General features: G+C 48.1%; 1 protein-coding gene across 1 annotated transcript in view; it reads right to left on the reverse strand.

Moving 5' to 3' along the window:
- Window positions 1-24,486, reverse strand: part of SMC1B (structural maintenance of chromosomes 1B) — a 1,336,696-nt gene that overhangs the window by 685,998 nt on the left and 626,212 nt on the right. The window contains exon 13 of the mRNA XM_030213853.1: window positions 12,137-12,274. Coding sequence (XP_030069713.1) covers window positions 12,137-12,274 — 138 coding nt within the window. The remainder of the gene's footprint in view (window positions 1-12,136; window positions 12,275-24,486) is intronic.

Genomic DNA, 24,486 nt, shown 5'->3' on the forward strand with positions numbered 1-24,486 from the left:
CCTTATGATCTCCTATTATCTAAATCACTTCCCCCCCTTAATTTTAATTGTGGTCTAAAGAATTGTATAACTTGTTTTTCCTAATGGGTTCAGTATATGCACCCGAAATTTCAGAACTTATAACAAATGTTTTCGTTTTTTGTTTTTTTTTGTATCCAAGTCATACAATGTGTTTCAATTGCATGTTAATCGTGTAAGAAATGATAAACCAATAAATAAATAAATAAAGCAAACCTCTCATGAAGCGAACAACTAAAGGCTGTACAGAGATAGGTTTACCTTCTACACGACATTGAAAAGCACTAATTGCACTAAGATAAACCCTTACAGAGTTGGTCTTGAGACCAGACTCTGACAAGTGTAGAAGGTATTCAAGCAGGGTCTGTGTAGGACAAGAGCGAGGATCTAGGGCCTTGCTATCACACCAGAGGGCAAACTTCCTCCATTTGAAAAAATAACACCGCTTCGTGGAATCTCTCCTGGAAGCAAGCAAAACCTGGGAGACACCCTCAGAAAGACCCAAGGAAGCGAATTCTATGCGCTCAACATCCAGGCCATGAGAGCCAGAGACTGGAGATTGGGATGCAGAAGCGCCCCCTCGTTCTGAGTTATGAGGGTTGCAAACCACTCCAATCTCCATGGTTCTTTGGAGGACAACTCCAGAAGAAGAGGGAACCAAATCTGACGTGGCCAGAAGGGAGCAATCAGAATCACGGTTCCGCAGTCTTGCTTGAGTTTCAGCAAAGTCTTCCCCACCAGAGGTATGGGAGGATATGCATATAGAAGGCCCGTCCCCCAATGAAGGAGAAAGGCATCCGACGCTAGTCTGTTGTGGGCCTGAAGTCCAGAACAGAACTGAGGGACCTTGTGATTGAGCTGAGTGGCAAAAAGATCCACCGAGGGGGTGCCCCACTCTCGTAAGATCTTGCGAACAACGCCCATGTTGAGCGACCACTCGTGAGGTTGTATAATCCTGCTCAACCTGTCGGCCAGACTGCTGTTTCTGCCTGCCAGGTATGTGGCCTGGAGAAACCAAAGCCACATCCTGACAGCTTCCTGACACAGAGGGTGAGTTCCGGTGCCCTCCTGCTTATTGATGTAATACATCGCAACCTGATTGTCTGCTTGAATTGGGATGATTTGATTGGACAACCGATCTCTGAAAGCCTTTAGAACGTTCCAGACTGCTCGCAACTCCAGGAGGTTGATCTGAAGACCTTTTTCCTGAAGGGACCACACACCCTGAGTATGAAGCCCACTGACATGAGCTCCCCACCCCATGAGGGATACATCCGTTGTCAGCACGTTTTGAAGCTGAGGAATTTGAAAGGAATGTCCCTAGGTCAAAATGGATTGAATTGTCCACCACTGAAGGGAATTGTGAAATTCGGTGGACAGCTGGATTGCATCCTCTAGATCCCCTGCAGATTGATACCACTGGGAAGCTAGGGTCCATTGAGCTGATCTCATGCGAAGACGTGCCATGGGAGTCACATGAACTGTGGAGGCCATATGGCCTAGAAGTCTCAACATCTGCCGAGCTGATATCTGCTGAGACGCTCTGGCCATGGAGACTAGAGACAGAAGATTGTCTGCTCTCGCCTCGGGAAGATAGGCTCAAGCCACCTGTGAGTCCAGCAGAGCTCCTATAAATTCCAGTTGCTGAACAGGGAAAAGGTGGGACGGGGTAATTTATTATAAACCCGAGGAGCTCCAGCAGTTGAATAGTTATCTGCATGAACTGTAGAGCCCCTGCCTCTGAGGTGTTCTTCACCAGCCAATCGTCAAGATAAGGGAACACATGCACTCCCAGCCTGCATAGCAACGCTGCAACTACTGCCAGGTATTTTGTGAAGACCCTTGGCGCAGACGCCAGACCAAAGGGCAGTACACAGTACTGAAAGTGCCAAGTTCCCAGCCGAAGCTACTTCCTGTGAGATGGAAGTATCGGGATGTGTGTATAAGCCTCCTTTAACTCCAGAGAGCATAGCCAATCGTTTTCCTGAATCATGGGAAGAAGGGTGCCCAGGGAAAGCTTCCTGAACTTTCCTCGGACCAGATATTTGTTCAGGGCCCTTAGGTCTAGGATGGGACGCATCCCCCATTTTCTTTTGCACAAGGAAGTACCTGGAATAGAATCCCACCCCTTCTTGCTCTGGTGGAACGGGCTCGACCGAATTGGCCTTGAGAAGGGCAGAGAGTTCCTCTGCAAGTACCTGCCTGTGCTGGAAGCTGAAGGATTGAGCTCCCAGTGGGCAATTTGGAGGTCTGGATGTCAAATTCAGGGAGTATTCTAACCGGACTATTTGAAGAACCCACTGGTCGGAGGTTATGAGAGGCCACCTTCGAAGAAAAACTTTTAACCTCACTCTGACTGGCAAGTCATCCGGCAAGGACACTTTTATTTCGGCTATGCTCAGCTGGAGCCAGTCAAAAGCCCGCCCCTTGCTTTTGCTGGGGAGCTGCAGGGGCCTGCCTTGGCGCACGCTGTTGATGAGAATGAGCGAGCTGGGGATGAGCCTGAGAAGGCTGTCAAGAAGAAGGATTGTACCTACGCTTGTTATAGGCGTAGGGAGCATTCTTCCTTCCCTGGAAAAATCGTCTACCAGATGAGGTAGAAGCAGAAGGTGCCCGGTGGGAGAGATTGTCCATAGCGGTTTCCCGCTGATAGATCTGATCAACCACTTGCTCACCTTCTCACCAAAATGTTATCCCCCCCGGCAAGAGACATCTGCAATTCGCTGCTGGACTCGATTGTACAGGTCAGAGGCACGCAGCCATGAGAGTCTGCGCATCACTATACCTTGGGCAGCGATTCTGGATGCAACATCAAAAGTATCGTAAGCACCCCTGGACAGGAATTTACACACACGCCTTCTGCTGCCTGACCACCTCCTGAAAGGATGGCCTGCTCCGGAGGGAGCTTATCAACCAAGTCCGCCAGTTGCTTCACCGTGTTTCCTCAAGTGAATACTCATGTAGAGCTGGTTGGGGTTGAATTTTGCCGCGAGCATAGAGGCCCTGATATGCCATCCTCCCAAAAGAGTCCAGGGTTCTAGATTCTCTTCCCGGGGGTGCCGAGGCAAAGTCTCTAGAACTCCTGGCTCTCTTGAGAGCGGAATCCACAACCATAGAGTCGTGTGGTAACTGCGACTTCATCAACTGAGGTTCTCCATGAATCTAATATTGGGACTCAGCTTTCTTGGGAATGGTGGAATTTAATGGCTTCATCCAGTTCCGCATACCGTATTTTTCAGACTATAAGACGCACCGGACCATAAGACGCATCTAGGTTTTAGAGGAGGGAAATAGGAAAAAAAAAATTTGGACTATAAGATGCACTGTTTCCCTCCTCTAAAACCTAGGTACTCCGGTGCGTCTTGTCCGAATCCCTCCCTCAAAGTTCGGGATCGCCCTCCCTAGAGTTACCTTCCCTCCCCCGGCCCTGTCACCACCTCTCCCCTTACTCACGCAATCTTCCCTGGTGGTCTAGTGACGTCGGGGCAGGAAAGAGCCCCCTCTTTCCTGCCCAGCGCGCTGCTCTGCATCCTCCTGTATGCTGCATATGATGACGGTCTCGGCGAGATTCAAAATGGCCGCCGAGAATTGAAGCGACGGTGCGGAGGACGCAAGCACCCCCGGTACCGGAGCAGACTGATGCAGCAACCCCTCCAGAAGACCTGGAAGAAGGGCTCGGATGCGCTAGTCTAGAGCCGCCGTCAAGTACAGCTGCAGGGTCGGTACAGAAACCGGCGTCAGAATCTGCGGAGGTTGGGAGGCGGTACTGGGCTGCCCAAAGACCGACGCACCAACACCTCCTCAATGGAAGGTGAGCGCTCCTCCCGGCATCGGCGCTTCACGGGTGCTGAATCCTTCGACGCCCCGGAGCTCTTGGTACCGTGTTTAGAGGGAGACCGATGACGATGCTTCTTTGCCTTCGCTCGATGCACGTCATGTAGACTCCTCGGTACCGATGAGGAAGACGTGGAATCCACACGTCTCGTCGTGGTTGGGTCTGAGTCTGGTCGGTCTCGTGGGGCCTGCACAGCAGGAGGCTTCAAGACAGGTGGAGACACACTCGACACCTCACTGCTCTCAGCGTGTGATGGTCTCCGGACAGCCATTACCTGCGCTCCTGAAGTCGATGCCATCCCCGGTGCTGATATCGACGCCGCTGACCTGAATATCCATGTCGATGCCGACGAAATGGTCGAATCTCTGAAAAGTCGGTCTCGAAGAGCTTTTCTCGACGCTTGTGTCCGCTTTTTCAGGCTAAGACACAACTTACATGCGTCTGGGCGATTGTCGGGTCCAAGGCACTGAAGACACCACGCGTGGGGGTCGGTACCTGAGATTGACCGGCTGCACTGAGTACACTTCTTGAAGCTGCTGGGAGTCCTCGATGACATGCACGGAAAAATAGCAGCGGCGAAATCAAAATCCGCGATTGTGGCTCAAGGGAGCACACAAAAGGAGAAACCGTGTACGTGCGGCCTAAGAGGACCGCGACGGAAGCAAACGAAAACTTAACTAGGGCAAAAACAAAGAACTAAAGGAAAGTTTTTTTTTTTTTTAAAGAAACGGTAAAGAAAAAAAAAAAAAAAAAAACAAAGCCGATGAAAAACTTCGGAAAAACGATAAAGGCTCATTTCCAGGGCCGAGAAGACAGAGCAAAAACGCAGCCATTCTCTACTGCAGAAAAATGGAAAACTAAGCGGGAGCACTCACGCGACATGCGGGAAGACGGCCGCGCGTGCACGGTGCACGCGCCCCACGCCAGAAGGCTCTAGCAAAGCTTTGTTGATCTTTGCTCTGAAAAATATGCTGTTCCTGGGCGGCAGTGGACATCGACCCAAGAGTGTGAACAAGCAGCCTGCTTGTCCTCGGAGAAGAAATAATATCCTGCCTGTACTTGGAGAAATTACATTATAGTTTAAAAACAGTTTGTTTAAAGATCCGAAAGCGGGCAGAACCATATCGGCTCTGAAAGAAAAGACGGGAGGCCTTACCAACAATCCAGATAGGATCCTTCAAATACTCCAGGACCATTTTGCTCAGCTATACACTGCTGAACAGCCTGTCGGGGAGGTACAAATGAGTGATTTCTTCAGAAGGGCTCAAATGCCAAAACTAGGAGAGTTGGAGATAGCATGCTTAGAGACCCCATCCAGCCCAAAGAACTATCAGGGGCAATAAAGGGGTTAAAGTCTTTCTCGGCACCAGGGGTGGATGGGTATTCTGGAGAATTTTATAAAATGCTACAACCCCAACTGTTACGTCCGCTATTTGATATCACCAGGCGGTGATTCAAGAAGGGAAATTTCCATTGTATGAAAATACTGCTTGCATATCATTATTGTTGAAGCCCGGGAAAATTGTAGAAGAACCAGAATCCTATAGGCCTATCTCGTTAATTAATGTTGATATCAAGCTATTAGCAAAGATTTTGGCCACGACGACTTAACACTTGTTTACCCAGTGTGATTGAGCCTGCACAAGTGGGGATTTATCCCCAAGAGGCACTCCGTATTGCATTTGGAGATTTTACTTGCAATGGCGCAGTGCCGGTTTGGTGAAACTCCGGGATTTTGGTGAGCTTCGATGCCACCAAGGCTTTGACAGGGTTGGGTGGAACTTTTGTTCTATATGTTGGATTGGATAGGAATCCCTGCCGGAGTAAGGCAAGCAATTGAGGCTTATACACTGATATGGAAGCACATATAACAGCAAATGGGGGGCTCTCTCTACGAGGTTCCAGATAGGTAGGGGAACGCGGCAGGGCTGCCCCTTGTCCCCACTCCTGTTTGACCTAACATTGGAACCGCTGTTACGTCTTTTAAAACTCCGACCCAAAAAATCAGTGGAGTACGGTTGGGAGAGCAGGAGGTCCGAGCTCTGGCCTATGCGATGACCGTCCTCCTGGTGCTGACCAACCCGCAAGAGTCCTTTGAAGCAGCCTTGACATTGATAGAGGAATATGGGCAGATGTCGAGGTTTAGCCTTAACCTCTCCAAATCTTGTGCGATGCCTATGGATACTGGAACTAAATTATACTGGCAGGGAGAGGCTCCTCTCAGATGGGAGACAACAAAAATGAAATACTTAGGGTGTACATTTCTAATGATAGGTCCTCCATGTATAGGATAATATAGTCCCACTGATAGAGATGACCAGAAGCAAACTGTCACTGTGGAGGGAATTGCCACTTACCATTTGGGTAGAATAGCATTATTCAATATGGTGGTTGCCCCTAGGTGGCTATATGTCTTTCAACAACTACCACTCTTCTTGAAGCACAAAGAAGATAAGCTGTTGCAGCGCTTAATACAAACGTTCCTATGGCAGGGGAAGAAACCCAGAATACCTTATCACCAGATAGCGCCCCAAGGGAGGGGGGTGGCATGGGGCTCTTAAATATCAAATATTTGGCAATCGCAAGTTCCATGAGACATATAAATGACTGGTATCGGGGGACATCTGATTTCTCTATCACGTCGGTGGAGACCTCGGTGTTCTTGGATATACATTTCAGTCATTTGCTCCATTCCGGGATTCCCCTGCCCACTGCGGCATTTCAGAGACACCCATTATTGAAATCTCTCAGGGAAACTTGGAGGTGGGTGTATAGACATTATCATTTTTCCTCCCGCGTATCCCCTTGGCTATCAATATGCGACAACCCAGCATTTCCTCCAGGCCAGGGGTTAGTATATTTAGCAGGTGGGCAAAAAAAGGGGATTGTATATCTGGTACATATAATTACAGAACAGGGACGAATTCTCGCATACTCGGAACTTCAGTCCCGGGTATAAGATTCCCCCGACACATCGATTTGCGTATTGCCAGTTGAGCCATTATGTAGCCTCTCTGGAGTGGACAGATCTTACGGAAGATGTGGTGGAGGTTCTCTCAGAGAGTTCACTCTGGGAGCACAACTTCCGATACCAATGAGATTCCACCACAACAACTTAAGGACACTACAGTAGAGTTAGATTTCCGGCGGCTTGCACGGGAGTGGTCAAGGGATTTGGACTGTACGCTTACTGAGGAGGAGTGTAGGGCATATTTGAAATCTATCTACAAACAGCGGCTCTCCATACCACAGAGAGAGAGAGGCTATATCGGTGGCTGCTCAGAACACATATATCTCCCCACAGAGCGCAGAGGGCGGGGTTCGCTGCCGAAGGAACATGCCCTAAATGTAACCAGAGTGCGGCCTCTCTGGGGCATATGTTCTGGAGCTGTCCCTATGTGGAGCGGTTCTGGAGGCAGGTTATGAGGGGGGTAGACCAATTATGGAGTTGTACCCTTGTCTGTAAACCTTTAATATTATTTAATATTTTCAAATACACTACAGACCCCCTGGAGGGCTTCAGGGCATTTGCAAAGATGGCCATATATTTTGGAATAACTACCATTCTGCAATTTTGGAGAGCGAAGGAGACACCTCCTCTGCAGATATGGTGCTCACAGTTAGTGAGACAAATGAGAATAGACAGGTGTGGAGTGCCTGATTTGGAGAGCCCTGCGGGCCTACTCAGTGGCGTAGGAAGGGCGGGGGGGTGGGGGCGGTCCGCCCCGGGTGTCAGCGGGTGGGGGGGGGGGGGGTGCTCCAGACAGCCCTCGTCTCCTGCCTTCACCTTTCATTTTTTTAAAAATCCATCCATTGCAGCGGACGCAGGCAGCGCTTCGCGTCTGCCCTGCGTGTGCTGTGAAGAGAGAAAATCACCTCGCTGGCGTCGGGCCTTCCCACGTTGTGTCCCGCCCTCTTCTGAGGTAACTTCCTATTTCCTCGAGGGTTGGACACAACGCGGGAAGGCCCGACGCCAGCGAGGTGATTTTTCTCTCTTCACAGCAAACGCAGGGCAGACGTGAAGCGCTGCCTTGCGTCGCTGCAATGGATGGATAAAAAAAAAAAAACGAAGGGTGATGGCAGGAGACAGGGCTTTGTCAGCTGTCCACGAGGGGGGATGGGACCGGGGCGGGAGGGGGGGGGTCAGATGGGAGAGGGGGAGCTCAGAGGGGAGAAGGGGAGTGCTCAGATGGGAGAAGTGGTGGGGGATGTTCAGAGGGGAGAAGGGGATTGGGGAGGGTGGGGGAGCCCGCCCAGATGGGTGCTCAGAGGGGAGAAGGGGATTGGGAAGGGGTGGGGGAGCCCAGAGGGGTGTTCAGAGGGGAGAAGGGGATTGGGGAGCCCAGAGGGGAGCTCAGAGGGAAGAAGGGGATTGGGGGGGGGAGCCCAGAGGGGTGGCTCAGATGGGTGCTCAGAGGGGAGAAGGGGATTGGGGAGGGTGGGGGAGCCCAGATGGGTGCTCGGAGGGGAGAAGGGGTGGGGGAGCTCAGAGGGGGTGCTCAGAGGGAAGAAGGGGGTTGGGGGGGGGGGGGGGGTGCTCAGAGGGGAGTGCTCAGATGGGAGAAGGGGTCTGAAGCTGGAACTGGGGGTCTGACAAGGGGCAAGAGGGAAAATGGGTCCATGCCTGGGGCAGGTGGGAGAATGGGTCTGGGGCTGAAAAGGGGGGATGCAAGGCATGTGGTGGATGAAGGGGGCTGGAACTGGGGGCTGAAAAGGGGATAGGGAGAAGTGGCTGGGGGCTGAAGCTCGGGACTAATGGAAGAAAAGGGCTGGGGACCGGTGGGATAGTGGGGCTGAAAAGGGGGGCAGGTGGGAGATGTGGGCTGGGACTGGAACTAGGGGCAGGTGGAATAAGGGGGCTGAAAAGAGGGGGCAGAGAGAGAGGGGACAGACCCTGGATGGAAGGGGGGAGTGTGAGGGAGGGCAGACCCTGGATGGATGGGAGACCTGACCCTGGATGGATGGGAGAGGGAGAGCAGATGGATTGAAGGGGCAGAGAGAAAGGGCAGATGGTGGGTGGAAAGGGGAGAGAGAGATGGCAGACTGGGGCAGATGGTGGACGGTAGGGGCAGAAATAGAGGGCAGACAGTGGATGGAAGGGAGAGAGAGGGCAGACAGTGGATGGAAGGGGCAGAGAGAGAGGGCAGACAGTGGATGGAAGGGACATTAGAGAGGGCAGACACTGGAGGGCAGAGAGAGAGAGCGAAGACAGATGCTGGATGGAAGGAAGACTGAAAAGAAGATGAGGAAAGCAGAAACCAGAGACAACAAACTGTAAATAAAATACATATTTTTATTTTTTTTGCTTTAACATGTAAATAAGGTAATCTTTTTATTGGACTAATTTTAATACATTTTGACTTAAATTTCAGAGAACAAAATCCCCTTTCTCAGATCAGGATAGGATACCGTAACAGCACTATACTGTATTGACCTGAGGAAGGAGATTTTGGCCTCTGGAAGCTAAATGTATTAGTCCAATAAAATGGTATTTTATTTTCTGTATTTGTTTTATTTCTATTTGTTAATTTGTAAAGTGGTGATTGGTATTTGTTAGTTTTTTCAAATTTACATCTGCTGTCTTTATATTTTGCACAGTACTAGGGGACATTTTCTGTTTCTGTGGTGTTGCATTGTATGCAGAGTCTGGCATTGGGGGTTCAGTTTAATTTTTGTCTAAATAGAAAGTTGATGATTACTTATTCTATAGTGGATTAGGGTGTATTTGTGTTTGTGAAAAAGACATGGCTTTCAATTGGCATTGACTGTGCAGGATTGACGATCTGTACTATTCTGTCTGGTTTCATTTTACAATAGGTGAATTGATGTTCTAGTGTTCACTGTAGTGTTTAAGATGCTTTCCTTTTCCTTGTGTGACTCGTACAAATTACTGCTTATGGTATGGTATAATTGCTCTATATATAGGTCCTGAGTGTTTTTTATTCTCGGTATGCCTAGTACTGGATTTGGGGGGGGGGGGGGGGGGGTTTAAAAAATGACCGGCCCCGGGTGTCAACTACCCTAGCTACGCCACTGGGCCTACTACTACTACTATTTAGCATTTCTATAGCGCTACAAGGCATATGCAGCGCTGCACAAACATAGAAGAAAGACAGTCCCTGCTCAAAGTGCTTACAATCTCAGGTTCAGGGCACAATGGGAGGCGCTCTGGGTCACTCTCCCGTCCAAGGCGCAAAGTTTATTGCTGAATTTCTGACGCCTCTCTGGTGCCCCGTGGGTCCTGTCAATAAGCGGAGAGCCTGTTGATAGTGGCACAGGTTGTATAGTACTTTCTGATAAGAGGGGCCCTGGTTCAGACCACATCACTCTGGCAGTCTTTTTAGGTATACAGGACGTAATGATAGACAACATCACATCTGACATTTGACCACTGAGAGACCCGAACAGCACGTATCGTTGAACTGGTAGGAAGTACAAGGGGGGGCAAGGGCAGAGGGAGGGCCAGGTAGGGTAGGAGGGCAGGGGGGGATACACCTTAGGGTCAATATTGTTTAGGTAACTTACACACGTTGCAGTGATAATAATGGAGAGTTTATCCTAAAGAAATCTAGCCAGATGATTGATAGTTGTTGATTTTGTTAGATTTGTTAATATCTGTGTGTGACAACGTACTAGGAGTATTAGTAGGCACCGGGAGGGTGGGATGGGGAGAAAATATAATGCTACATTGTAATCTGATATGCTGATTGTAATTTGTTGGACGACAATTCTTGTATGTAACTTCTTTGACAAGTATCTGTTCAACTGTCAGTTACAACCAATAAAAATGATTTAAACATAATGATCAGAAAGCATTCAACGTGACACATATGCAATAACAGGTAAACCAGGAAGGGGAAAAAAGTTTTCACATCACTCTAACTCAAAGTAATATGTATCCATCTGTATCTATATTCTGAAATTCTTATCCTATAATGTGTACATGTTGTTATAACATTTTGTAAGCCACATTGAGCCTGCAAATAGGTGGGAAAATGTGGGATACAAGCGCAGCAAGTAAATAAAATATTAATACAGTATTACATTTAGAGGCTCATTTTCAAAGAACACGAACTTACAAAGTTACATACAAGCTCATTTTCGAAAGAGAAGGACGTTCATCTTTTGACATAAATCGGAAGATGGATGTCCATCTCCCAGAGACGTCTAAATCGGTATAATCGAAACCCGATTTTGGACGTCTTCAACTGCAGTCGTCGCAAGAACGTCCAAATTTCAAGGGGGCGTGTCGGAGGTGTAGCAAAGGCGGGACTTGGGCATGCCTAACACTTGGACGTCTTTGACCCATAATCAAAAGAAGCAAGGAAATTCCTGATGAACACTTGGACGTTTCCACCCGCACATTTTTTTTTTTTTACAAATAAGGCACAAAAAGGTGCCCGAAATGACCAGATGACCACCGAAGGAAATCGGGGTTGACCTCCCGTTACTCCCCCAATGGTCACTAACCCCCTCCCACTGTCAAAAAACATCTTTAAAAATATTTCGTGCCAGCCTCAGATGTCATACTCAGGTCCATGACAGCGTATGAAGGTCCCAGGAGCAGTTTTAGCAGTGCACTTCAGATAGGGGGAATATGTGCCTGGGTCTGCCTACCTGTTACATTTGTGTAGGAAACAGTGAGCTCTCCAAAACCCACCACAAACCCACTGTACCCATATATATGTGCCCCCCTTCACCCGTAAGGGCTATGTTAGTGGTGTACAGTTGTGGGAAGTGCGTTTTTTTTGTTTTTTTTTTGGGGGGGGGGGTTTGGGGGGCTCAGCACACAAGGTAAGGGAGCTATGTTCCTGGGAGTATTTTATGAAGTCCACTGCAGTGCCCCCTAGGGTGCCCGGTTGGTGTCCTGGCATGTCAGGGGGACCAGTGCACTACAAATGCTGGCTCCTCCCACATCCAAATGGCTTGCATTTTGACATGGAAGTCTTTGGTTTCGAATATCGCTGAAAGTCAGAAACGTCCAAATCCAAGGACGTCCAAATCTAGGGAAGTCCAAATTTAAGGATTTGGCCGTCTCTGACGGTATTTTTGAAATGAAAGATGGACGTCCATCTTTTTTCGAAAATACGGTTTTCCCCGCCCCTGGATTTTGACGTTTTGCAAAGACGTCCAAATCACAACTTGGACGTTTCTTTCGAAAATGCCCCTCATAGGCTCCTATATAACACTTTGTAAGGCTATGTGCTTTGAAAATGAGCACACTAGTCAATTTATTAATTTTCTCTTTTAATGGCACTTGTTAGGTTAATATTTCTGACCTACCCTGTAGCAGTTAGCAAGATGTTTCTTTTTAATCAGTTCCAGTTCATTCTGCGAATACTTGAGACGGGTCTGTGTTCCCTGCGCTTGAGCTTGCACTTGTTTCAAATCTGAATCTTTTCGCTTTATTTTCATTAAGTCCTACGGAAGATTAAACAAGAGAGAAAAAAATTAAAGTCACACATCAGGAAGGGTATACTTCATCTAATCTAGCACTTATCAGTCAGTTTCAATCTTTTCCTTTTATTGCTTTATTGGGAGAATAGGGCAGTAGGGTTTACCTCTAATGGAAGTTCTCCAGAGATAGCAGGATAAATATTTCAACAAGAAGGTGCTATCATTCAAATCTGCCAGCAAGGAAAGTTCTCAAATGGTTTTTATGAGTAAGCACAGGACTTCCACATGCAGACACTTCCTCACAAGCCCCCCCCCCCCCCCCCCCCCCCCAGTCTGTCAACTTCTCCAAGATTAGGGTTACCAGGTGGCTCCAAGTCACGGAGGACAGGCTGAGCCAGTCCTGGTTTTGCTTCCAATGCACTTAATGGAAGCAAAACCAGGACTAGCTGAGCCTGTCCTGAATGACCCAGAGCCATCCAAGTTGGCAGCGAGTATATGTGCCTGATTTGTCCTGTCTAAAAAGGACTCCTGCTACAGGTAAGCAACTTTACTTTTTCTGTCAACAAGCAGGATGAAATCAGCCACAGTAGTGGGGAATTCCATAGATACTGATTGCATCAGTTTCTCCTCCTCCTCTTTTTTTTTTGTCAATTTTAAAGAATTTGCATGGGGAAATTGGTCATTAATTGAACAGTTACTACAGTACTACTAGTCTAAAAGCAATCTAAGATACATTTTCCAAGCAGTACTGCATGGTGAGGGAATGCATGAAGGACCATGTTACCACTATGACAGCTTCAGTGGTTCATCACTGCACTGTTTGTCAAAGCTGCAAAGCTTTAAAAAGCTAAGGTTTAGCTGGATTAATTAGTTACTTATCTGTTAGATTGTAACAGAAAGATATATATCCTCCTAGCTAAACTTGGATAAAATAAAGATACATACCTGTAGCAGATATTCTCCTAGGACAGCAGGCTCAATATTCTTACTTGTGGGTGACATCTGCGATGGCCCCAGGAGACCGGACAAACTTCAAAGCTTAGGAATCTTCGAGAGCGTTCAGTCATGCGGGCCAACCCACCGCGTATGCGTGGGCGGCTTCCTGCACGCGACGGGAACGTGCAGCTCTCAGTTTAATAATAAAGCAAAACAAGATAAAAGCAAACAACTCCAACAGGGAGGAGGGAGGGTTGTAAGAATATTGAGCCTGCTGTCCTTGAAGAATACCTGCTACAGGTATGTATCTTTACTTTCTCCGAGGACAAGCAGGCTCTAATATTCTTACTTGTGGGGTATCCCTAGCCTCCAGGCTCACTCAAAACAATAAACATGGGTCAATTGGGCCTCGCAACGGCAAGGACATAACATAGATTGACATGAAATGAAAGACAACTAAGTGAGAGTGTACCCTGGAACGAAACAGAAATGGGCCTAGGAGGGAGGAGTTGGATTCTAAACCCCAAACAAATTCTGCAGAACCGACTGCCCAAACCGACTGTCGCGTCGGGTATCCTGCTAAAGGCAGTAATGAGATGTGAATGTGTGGACTGAGGACCACGTCGCAGCCTTGCAAATCTCCTCAATGGAGGCTGACTTTAAGTGAGCCACTGACGCAGCCATGGCTCTGACATTATGAGCCGTGACATGCCTGTCCAAAGTCAGCCCAGCTTGAAGGAAATGCAATCTGCTAGCCAATTAGAGATTGTGCGTTTTCCGATGGCAACTCCCTTCCTGTTGGGATTAAAAGAAACAAACAGCTGGGCGGACTGTCTATAGGGCTTAGTCCGCTCCACATAAAAGGCCAATGCTCTCTTACAGTCCAAGGTGTCCAACTTGTCCTCACCAGGGCGGGTATGTGGACGGGAAAAAAATGTTGGCCAGACAATTGACTGGTTCAGATGGAACGCTGACACTACCTTTGGCAAGAACTTAGGGTGAGTGCGGAGGACTACTCTGTTATGATGAAATTTGATATAAGGTGCATGCACTACCAGGGCTTGGAGCTCACTGATTCTACGAGCTGAAGTGACCGCCACTAAGAAAATGACCTTCCAGGTCAAGTACTTCAGATGGCAGGAATTCAGTGGCTCAGAAGGAGCTTTCATCAGCTGGGTGAGAACGACGTTGAGATCCCATGACACTGGTGGAGGTTTGACTGGGAGCTTTGACAAAAGCAAACCTCTCATGAAGCGAACAACTAAAGGCTGTCCATAGGCTTACCCTCCACACGTTGATGGTAAGCACTAATTGCACTAAGGTGAACTCTTACGGAGTTTATCTTAAGACCAGACTCTGATAAGTGTAGAAGGTATTCAAGCAGGGTAAGTGTAGGACAAGAAAAGGGATCTAGGGCCTTGCTGTCACACCAGACAGCAAACCCCCTCCAATTAAAAGAATAACACGTTTTTGTGGAATCTATCCTGGAAGCAAGCAAGACTCAGGAGACCCTCTCCAAAAGACCCAAGGATGCAACTTCTAAGCTCTCAACATCCAGGCCATGACAGCCAGAGGCTGGAGGTTGGGATGTAGAAGCGACCCCTCATTCTACTACTACTACTACTACTTAGCATTTCTATAGCGCTGCTAGGGTTACGCAGCGCTGTACAATTTTAAACAAGGGGAAGGACAGTCCCTGCTCAAGAGAGCTTACAATCTAAAGGTAGTAAACTATGTAGTCAGTGTAGCTATCATGAATGGGGAAGGTGGTTAGGCGCCAAAAGCAAGGGAGAAGAGATGGGCTTTGAGTAAGGACTTGAAAATGGGCAGGGAGGGCGCATGGCATATGGGCTCGGGAAGTCTGTTCCAGGCATAAGGTGATGCGAGGCAGAAGGGGCAGAGTCTGGAGTTAGCGGTGGTGGAGAAGGGTACAGATAGGAGTGATTTGTCCTGAGAGCAGAGGTTACGGGTGGGGACATACGGGGAGAGGAGGGTAGAGAGGTAATGGGGGGCTGCAGATTGAGTGCACTTGAAGGTCAATAGAAGAAGCTTGAACTGTATACGGTAGCGGATCGGGAGCCAGTGAAGCAACTTGAGGACAGGGGTGATATGAGAGTATCGGTTCACGCGGTATATAAGACGTGCGGCGGAATTTTGGACAGATTGGAGGGGGGATAGGTGGCTAAGCGGGAGACCAGCGAGGAGAAGGTTGCAATAGTCAAGACGAGAGGTAACGAGCGAGTGGACGAGGGTTCGGGTGGTCTGTTCAGAGAGGAATGGGCGAATTTTGCTAATATTATAGAGGAAGAAGCGACAGGTCTTAGCTGTCTGCTGGATATGGGCAGAGAAGGAGAGGGAGGAGTCGAAAATGACTCCGAGATTGCGGGCTGAGGAGACGGGGAGGATGAGGGCGTTGTCAACAGAGACGGAAAGTGGAGGAAGAGGAGAGGAGGGTTTGGGTGGAAAGACAAGGAGCTCAGTCTTTGCCATGTTCAGTTTCAGATGCCGGTTGGACATCCAGACAGCGATGTCTGAAAGGCAGGCCGAAACTTTGGCCTGGGTTTCGACTGTGATGTCGGGAGTGGAGAGGTAAAGCTGGGTGTCATCGGCATAGAGATGGTACTGGAAACCATGTGATGAGATCAGCGCGAGGAGGTGTATATTGAGAAAAGAAGCGGTCCAAGGACAGATCCTTGAGGAACCCCAACAGAGAGTGGGACGGGGGTGGAAGAAGAGCCATTAGAAAATACTCTGAAGGTGCATTGGGAAAGATACAAGGAGAACCAGGAGAGGACAGAACCCTGGAACCCGAATGAGGACAGTGTGTCAAGAAGTTAATTATGATTGACGGTGTCAAAGGCGGCAGATAGGTCGAGGAGGATGAGGATGGAATAGTGACCTTTGGATTTGGCAAGGAACAGGTCATTGCAGACTTTAGAGAGTGCTGTTTCTGGGTGATGAGGGTCGGAAAACACTCCAATCTCAACGGTTCTTCGGAGGACAACTCCAGAAGAAGAGGAAATCAGATCTGATGGGGCCAGAAAGGTGCAATCAGAATCATGGTTCCGTGGTCTTGCCTGAGTTTCAGCAAAGTTCTCCCAACTAGAGTTATTGGAGGATACATATACAGAAGGCCTGTTCCCCAATGTAGGAGAAAAGCATCTGACGCTAGCTGTCGTGGGCCTGAAGCCTGGAACAGAACTGAGGGACTTTGTGATTGGACTGAGTGGCAAAAAGATCCACCGAGGGGGTGCCCCATGCTTGGAAGATCTTGTGGACAACGTCCATGTTCAGACACCACTCGTGAGGTTGCATTATCCTGCTCAATCTGTCGGCCAGACTGTTGTTTACGCCTGCCAGATACGTGGCCTGGAGAAACATGCCGTGGTGATGAGCCCAAAACCACATCCTGACAGCTTCCTGACAGAGGGCGAGATCCGGTGCCCCCCCTGCTTGTTGATGTAATACATCGCAACCTGACTGTCTGCCAATCTCGGAAAGCCTTGAGTGCGTTCCAGATCGCTCGTAATTCCAGGAAGTTGATCTGAAAATCCCTCTCCTGACTGGACCAAGCTCCTTGAGTGTGAAGTCCATCTACATGAGCTTCCCACCCCAGGAGGGATGCATCCATCGTCAGCACTTTTTGTGGCTGAGGAATTTGGAATGGGCATCACAAGACCAGATTGGATCAAATGGTCCACCACTGAAGGGAACTGCAAAAGTCAGTGGAGAGATGGATTACATCCTCTAGTTCCCTTTTGGCCTGGCACCACTGGGAAGCTGATCTCTTATGTAGGCGTGCCATGGGAGTCACATGAACTGTGGAGGCCATATGCCCTAAGAGTCTCAACATCTGCCGAGCTGTGATCTGTTGAGACGCTCGAACTAAGGACACAAGGGCCAGAAGCTTGTCTGCCCTTGCCTGGGGAAGATAAGCTTGAGACGTCCGTGTATCCAACAGGGCTCTAATGAACTCCAATTTCTGCACTGGTACAAGATGGGACTTGGGATAATTTATTACAAAACCCCAGTAGCTCCAGCAGTTGAATAGTCATCTGCATGGACCGTAGAGCTCCTGCCTCTGAAGTGTTTTTCACCAGCCAATCGTCGAGATAAAGGAACACATGCACTCCCAGGCTGCGTAGCGATGCTGTGACAACTGCCAAGCACTTTGTGAAGACCCTGGGCACAGATGCTAGGCCAAAGGGTAGTACACAGTACTGAAAGTGCTGAGTTCCCAGTCAAACTCGAAGGTACTTCCTGTGAGCTGGGAGCCCCAAAATGTGAGTACAGGCATCCTTTAAGTCCAGAGAGCATAGCCAATCATTTTCCTGAATCATGGGAAGAAGGATGCCCAGGGAAACCATTATGAACTTTTCTCGGACTAGGAATTTGTTCAGGGCCCTTAGGTCTAGGATGGGACGCATCCTCCCTGTTTTCTTCTGCACAAGGAAGTACCTGGAATAGAATCCCAGCCCTTCTTCCCCTGGTGGAACGGGTTCGACCGCATTGGCCTTTAGAAGAGCGGAGAGTTCCTCTGCAAGTACTTGCTTGTGCTGGGAGCTGAAGGATTGAACTCCTGGTAGGCAATTTGGAGGCTTGGACACCAGATTGAGAGTGTATCCTAACCGGACTATTTGAAGAACCCACCTGTCGGAGGTTATAAGAGGCCACCTTTGGTGAAAAAATATCAACCTCCCCCCCGACAGACAAATCGCCCGGTACGGACATGTTTACTGTGGCTATGCTGCACTGGAGCCAGTCAAAAGCCCGTCCCTTGCTTTTGCTGGGGAGCCCTAGGGGCCTTAGGCGCACGGCGTTGATGAGAATGCATATGCTGGGGTTGTGCCTGAACCAGCTGCCGAGAGGCAGGAGTGTACCTACGCCTAGTATAGGAATAGGGAGCACTCCTCCTCCCTCCAAAAAACCTCCTGGATGAGGAGGTGGTAGCAGAAGACGTCCGGCGGGAGAAAGAATCCATGGCATCATGAAGCTTTTTCATCTGATCAACCATATCCTCTACTTTCTCTCCGAAGAGATTATCCCCCCAGCAAGGACCATCCGCCATTCGCTGCTGAGTCTTCTGATCCAGGTCAGAGACACGCAGCCATGAGAGTCTGAGCATCACTATACCTTGAGCAGCTACTCGGGATGCCACATCAAAAGTGTCATCCTCCTGCTGCCTGACCACTTGGTGAAAAGGTTAAGCAAGCTCTGCAGGAAGTGCTTCAACTAAACTGGCATAGTCTCTAGTACTCTTGGCTCTTCTGAGAGCAGAGCCCACCACCATGGAATCGTGAGGAAGTTGGGCCTTCACCATTATAGGCTCTCCATGGACTCTGTACTGGGACTCAGACTTCTTGGGGACCACTGGATTAGAGAGAGGGAACGACCAATTCTGCATCAGCACTTCCCTGAGTGTATTTTGCAGGGGGACCGTTGCAACCTCAGCAGGTGGAGAAGGATAATCCAGGACCTCGAGCATCTCAGCCCTGGGCTCATCCACAACCTCCATAGGGAATGGAATGTCCTTAGACATTTCCCGTACAAAAGATGAGAAAGAGAGACTCTCAGGTAGAGACATCCTACTTTCAATTGGCAGAGTAGGATCAGAGGGGACCTCACATGACTCTTCCTCCGAAAAGTATCTGGGGTCTTCCTCCTCTTCCCATGAGTGCTCATCAGTATCGGACAAAAGCCTCCCTCTAAAAGTCCTATAAAAATCACTTGGCAAACTGTCCAAACCCGGGGCCTTCCCGGCAGGCAGATCCTTTATAACTTTAGCAACTTCCTCCACCTTAATAATGCCATCTAAAAAACTACTTTGTTCCTCTGACAAAGAAGAAAGATTCTGAGCTGCCAGAAAAGCCTCAATTGCACCCGGCCTAATCTTAGAGTCAGCAGAGTATAAAGACTGGTAAAAGGACTGAAAGCGCTTACGAATCAGGGATGACTTAGTCAGCATTCCGTTCTTACTATCTCCAATCCTCAAAATAGTACGATCAAACCTTTGTTGCTTCAATTTAAGGGCCAAAGAATGACCGGGTTTATTATGATTGAAATAATGAAGCTGTTTCTGTTGTCTCTGGAAAAATTGTAATTGATCCGAGTAAATACTATCCAATCTTAACCGGAGAGAGTAGATCTTGCGCAAGACAGTAATCGAGGGAGATGACTTATGAAAGTCCTCCAAATGAGATAATTGTGAAATACAATCTACAACTTCCTGCCGCCGTGCCCTAGCCCGAGTGCTCGCAATCTTTAAGAAACCCCCCCTCATCACAGCCTTTAAAGCATCCCAAACAGTTCCCAAAGACGGGCCCAAATTCAAGTTAAGATCAAGATACTCCCTCAGAAGGGATCGATACTTGGCTAAGGTCTCTTCTTCCTTCAGCAGTGATACATTCAAAGTCCACCTAATATCCTTATCCTCCTCACAAAAAAAAGGAAGCTGGACCCAGGCCGGAGAGTGATCCAAAACGGTAATAGGACCAATGCCTGAAATACAACCCCCTTGAATTAATGAAACATCAAACAACAAATGATCTATACAAGAATAGGAATCGTGCGGATGAGAGTAGAAAGTATAGTCCCTAACCTTAGGGTGATGTAGTCGCCACACATCTGAAATAACCAAATCTCGAGCCAATTCAGCCAGCGCCTTAGAATTCTTAACATCCATCCCTTACACTACACCAGATCTACCCAGAACTGTATCAAAGCATGCGTTAAAATCCCCTCCCATTACCAATTTACCATAAGGATCAGATTGAACAACTTTGCCCAGCCTAACAAAAGATTACTCCTGCGATTCATTGGGTGCATAAACTGCTGTTACATTCCTCACCTGGTTCCAGGCCTGCACGGCCGAGTAGCCAGCGGGGCGTGGTCCGACAGAGATAGCCGGCTATCTTGGTGGGGTTTCTCCAGGATAGGTCGGCCATCTTGGGATGGGCATCTCTGCTTGTGGCGGCCATCTTGGGGTTGGCCGGCTGCAGGAAGGAAGCCCATATTTGGGCGTAGAGCATCTCTGCTGATGGGAGAAGCCATCTTGAATCAGCTGCCCATGTTTGAGCCTAATTCCTCCACTTCTTAAGGCTCTGCCTCCAGCCCTTCGTTGCTTCGGATTCTGCTGCGTAGAGGTCGTGGTTCTCATCCGTGTTCCATATCGGCTATCCGGATTCCAGTGTTTCCTGTGTTCCAGACCTTGGCTTGTTTTCCTGACCACGCATGTTTGCTGCCTGCCTAGACCTTGGACTGTTTTGACTATTCTTTGCCCTACGGATTACTTGGCTATTGGACTGTGTCTGCTTGCCCGCCAGCCTGGTCAGCGGTTGTGCAACCCTGCCGGTTCCAGAAGACCTGATGGCCGCCTGCACCTGGGGGGTCAACTCCCAGGGAATGGTGGTCGCTTCCCAGATGAAGCTAGGGGTTGTCTGGCTGCCTGACCGAGTGCGGTGCCACTTCATCTTCGTCATGCTCAGTCGGGGCACAAGGGCTCACAATTACCAGGTCATAACAACTGCAGATAATGTAAAAGCTAAATTATTCAATAAGACATGCAGAATCAAAAACCTTCCCATCGGGTCACGCCTGATCTTCAACACTTGAACCTGCAAAGAAGTATGAAGCAACAGAGCGATCCCCCGTTTCCTCGGTGCATCAGTCGCAGAAGCACAATAGACATGTGGATAATGATGATGAACCAGATATTTTTCGTGAGCCTTTTTTAAGTGAGTCTCCTGTAAAAATACTACATGTGGTTTATGGTACTGCAGTTCCTTAAACAGCTTTTGATGCTTCTGAGGAGAATTTAGACCTTTAACATTATATGTTAAAAACTTTAAGTCAACAGTCATTTAGACATCATACTTCAAGTAATCAACCACATGGGGTCTTGGACCCAGAGAAGCCAAGCAGGCTGAAGGGCAAGAGGAGAGAGGAAGAAATAAATACCCACCCCAAGCCCACACCGAGCACATCTCATCCGCTCCCTCCCCCCCTACCCCCCCTCCTCCCCTTCCCCCCCCCCCCATCTACAGAAACCCAATCTTCCCCCCACAGAGAAAACACCAAACAAGGGGAGCAAGGGAAACCACTTCCCCGAAATAACCACCCCCCTTGTATGGGACAAAAATAAGGAGAATCTAACCCCCCATACAGACGACAGCCCGGCCTCAACAGAACCCACCCTCCCAAACCTCTATTGTATAACTCTCAAATAAAACTCTCCAGCCTAATATAGCTAGTACCCTCCCCAATGCCCACAACCTCAAACAAATCCCATCCCCCACCACATCTTCCACATATGTACAACCCCTCACACACCTATACACTCCCCCCTTCTAATCGCGCTACTCAGCAACATACACCCCAGCCCACCTCAACACATTTTGCAACTATAACCATAAGCAGTTCTCAAACCATAACCTCTGAACTTCCACATCCCTAAGGCTTCTTTCAGAGGAGGGTAGCCTCTGAGAATCCCCCTCCCAACTACAAGAGCCTCCATAATAAAGCCAGACGATCATGACAAGTTCAATACATTAATGCTTCTAAGAAGCCTCCGAAACTCTTTGCCATTTCTGGAACTTGGCCTTCGTAGCAGGGGCCAAGCCAGGTTGAGGGGCAGGTGCAGCAGTGAATCCTACAGACTTCAAAACTTTCCAGGCTCCAGCTAGCGAATGAACACAATGATTCTTTCCTTGACAGGTGAAATTCAAGGCAAATGGAAACCCCTATCTGTATCGAATCTGTTCCTTTGTCAAAATCTCTAATGCAGGTCTCATCTCCCTCCGCTTCTGCAACGTAAACTGTGAAATATCCTGATAGACTGCGACCTGCATACCATAGAATTCCAGGTCCTGATTTTGGCGGGCACACGCTGAAATCAGCTCTTTGTCCACATAGCGAGAAAAGCGAACTATAATATCCCTCGGTCTTCCATCCGAACGCTGGCCCAAAGCTCGGTAAGCACAATCCAGGTCCAGCGGAGGAGCACTCTCCTCGGCTCCCAGCAATCTGGCACATAGAGATTTAATGATAGCAGGGACATCCTCCGTCGCACCCCCCTCCAGCACACCTCGAAAGCGGAGATTATGCTACGTCCTCCATTTTCCAGGTCGTCAACTTTAATCAGGAGCTCTTCATAATGAGCCCCCAAATCCACAATTTTTGTTGCTTGGGTAGACAGGGATTCCGCGTGCTCGTCCATCTTCAGCTCAATATCTTCCACCCGCCCTCCTAGTTCTCTGAGATCCGAGCTGAGCGTTTCAAAACGATCAAGCATCTCAACCCTGGAGGTGTTAATGTTGGCTTGGATCGATGAGAGGATTTTCTTTAGTTCCGTAGATACACCTTTCTTCTGGGACAGAGGTAACCGCGACTCCGCCAAAGACAGTGCTGAGTCAGAGTCAGAGTGTAAAGCTTGCGATGGAAGCGTCGCTACGTGGCTGGCCCAAGCCTTACTCGCGCCCTGAGAGCCGACTTGACTCCTTTTTCGCCGCCATCGCTGACACGTTACGGCCACAGAGTTCTTGCAGGACCCCAGCGCTATTGCCAAGTGAAAAAAAATGCTTAAGACCGGAGAAATGCTTATTAATATTAAGTCAGGATGAGAAGCGGTAGAACTAGGCTGCCATCTCGTATAGTGACGTCACTTCCTCCTCCTCTTGGTCTTATTTTATATCCCTTTCCTAATAATTCCTAGCATCCTGTTGGCTTTTTTGGCCACTGCCGCATACTGGGCAGAAGATTTCAGAGTATTGTCTACAATGACACCTAGCTCTTATTCTTGAGTGCTGACTCCTAAAGTGGACCCTTGCATCAGGTACCTATGATTCAGATTCTTCTTCCCAATGTGCATCACTTTGCATTTGTATACATTAAATTTCATCTGCCATCTCTTCCTGTTTCCTAAGGTCTTCACGCATTTTTCGTAATCTGCATGTGCTTTGACGAGGTTGAATAGTTTTGTGTCATCTGCAAAATTTTATCACCTCACTCGTCATTTCATTTTCCAGATCATTTATAAATATGTTAAATAGCACCAGTCCCAGTACAGATCCCTGCAGCACTCCATTATTCACCCTCCTCCACTGAGAAAAATGGCCATTTAACCCTACCTTCTGTTTTCTGTTCAATAACCAATTCCTAATCCACAGAAGGACATTACCTCCTATCCCATGACTTTTTAATTTTCTCAGGAGTCTCTCATAAGGAACTTTGTCAAAAGGTTTCTGAAAATCTAGATACATATCAACTGGCTCACCTTTATCCACATGTTTTACGCCTTCAAAGAAATGAAGCAAATTGCTGTGGCAAGACTTCCCTTGGCTTAACCCATGCTGACTGTCCCATTAAGCCATGTTTGTCTATGTGTTCCGTAATTTTATTCTTTAGAATAGTTTCCACTATTTTCTCTGGCACTGGAGTCAGGCTTACTGGTCTGTAATTTTCTGGAACCCTTTTTTAAAAATCTGCGTTATATTGGCCACCCTCAAGCTTCAGGTACTATGGACGATTTTATCAACAGGTTACAGATCACTAACAGCAGATCAGCAATTTCATGTTTGAGTTCTTTCAGTACCCTGGGGTGCATACCATCCTTTCCAGGTGAATTATCACTCTTTAACTTGTCAATTTGGCTCAGTAGGGCTTCCAGGTTCAACAAGATTTTTTTCAGTTCCTTCGCAATGTCACCCTTGAAAATCGTTTCCGGTACAGGTAGATGTTTATCTGCCATCATTCTGGAACTTCTCATGAGTCTTCTCGTTGTCATTTCTGGTTCCATGGCAGTCTCCATCTTATCAAGTAGCAGGTGAGGAGAGTTGAGGACAGCAGAGAGATTGTGGTGACATCAACAGTCTCCTCCTTCACTTTTGGTGTATAGACATCAGTTCTCTTATTATTGTGCTGAAGCGAAATCAACCAAGCAATCCTATTATGTTAAACTGATACAAAATTCTGCCAACCACCCAAAAAAACTCTTTTCTATGATCTCTGACCTGACTCATCAAGTCCATCTCTTCTGATAACAGGTTGCCTAGCACTGAGGATTTCACCCAATTCTTCAGCTCTAAAATTGATCATCTTCAATCTGCTTTCTTGAACCCTCAACCTATAACCATTCATTGAATCCTCCAGCTGATTCAGCTCTCATCTCTCACTCTTCCTTATAGTGCTGATTCAATTTGCCATCTTATCCTTATCTGACCAAATTTTCTTTCTTCCATTAAGCCTACCACCTGCTATCTTCAAAATGACTTCAAGAACCTGACTTAGGTTTGATCACTCAGCAA

This window comes from Microcaecilia unicolor, chromosome 9, assembly GCF_901765095.1.
Source record: "Microcaecilia unicolor chromosome 9, aMicUni1.1, whole genome shotgun sequence".
NCBI lineage: Eukaryota > Metazoa > Chordata > Amphibia > Gymnophiona > Siphonopidae > Microcaecilia > Microcaecilia unicolor.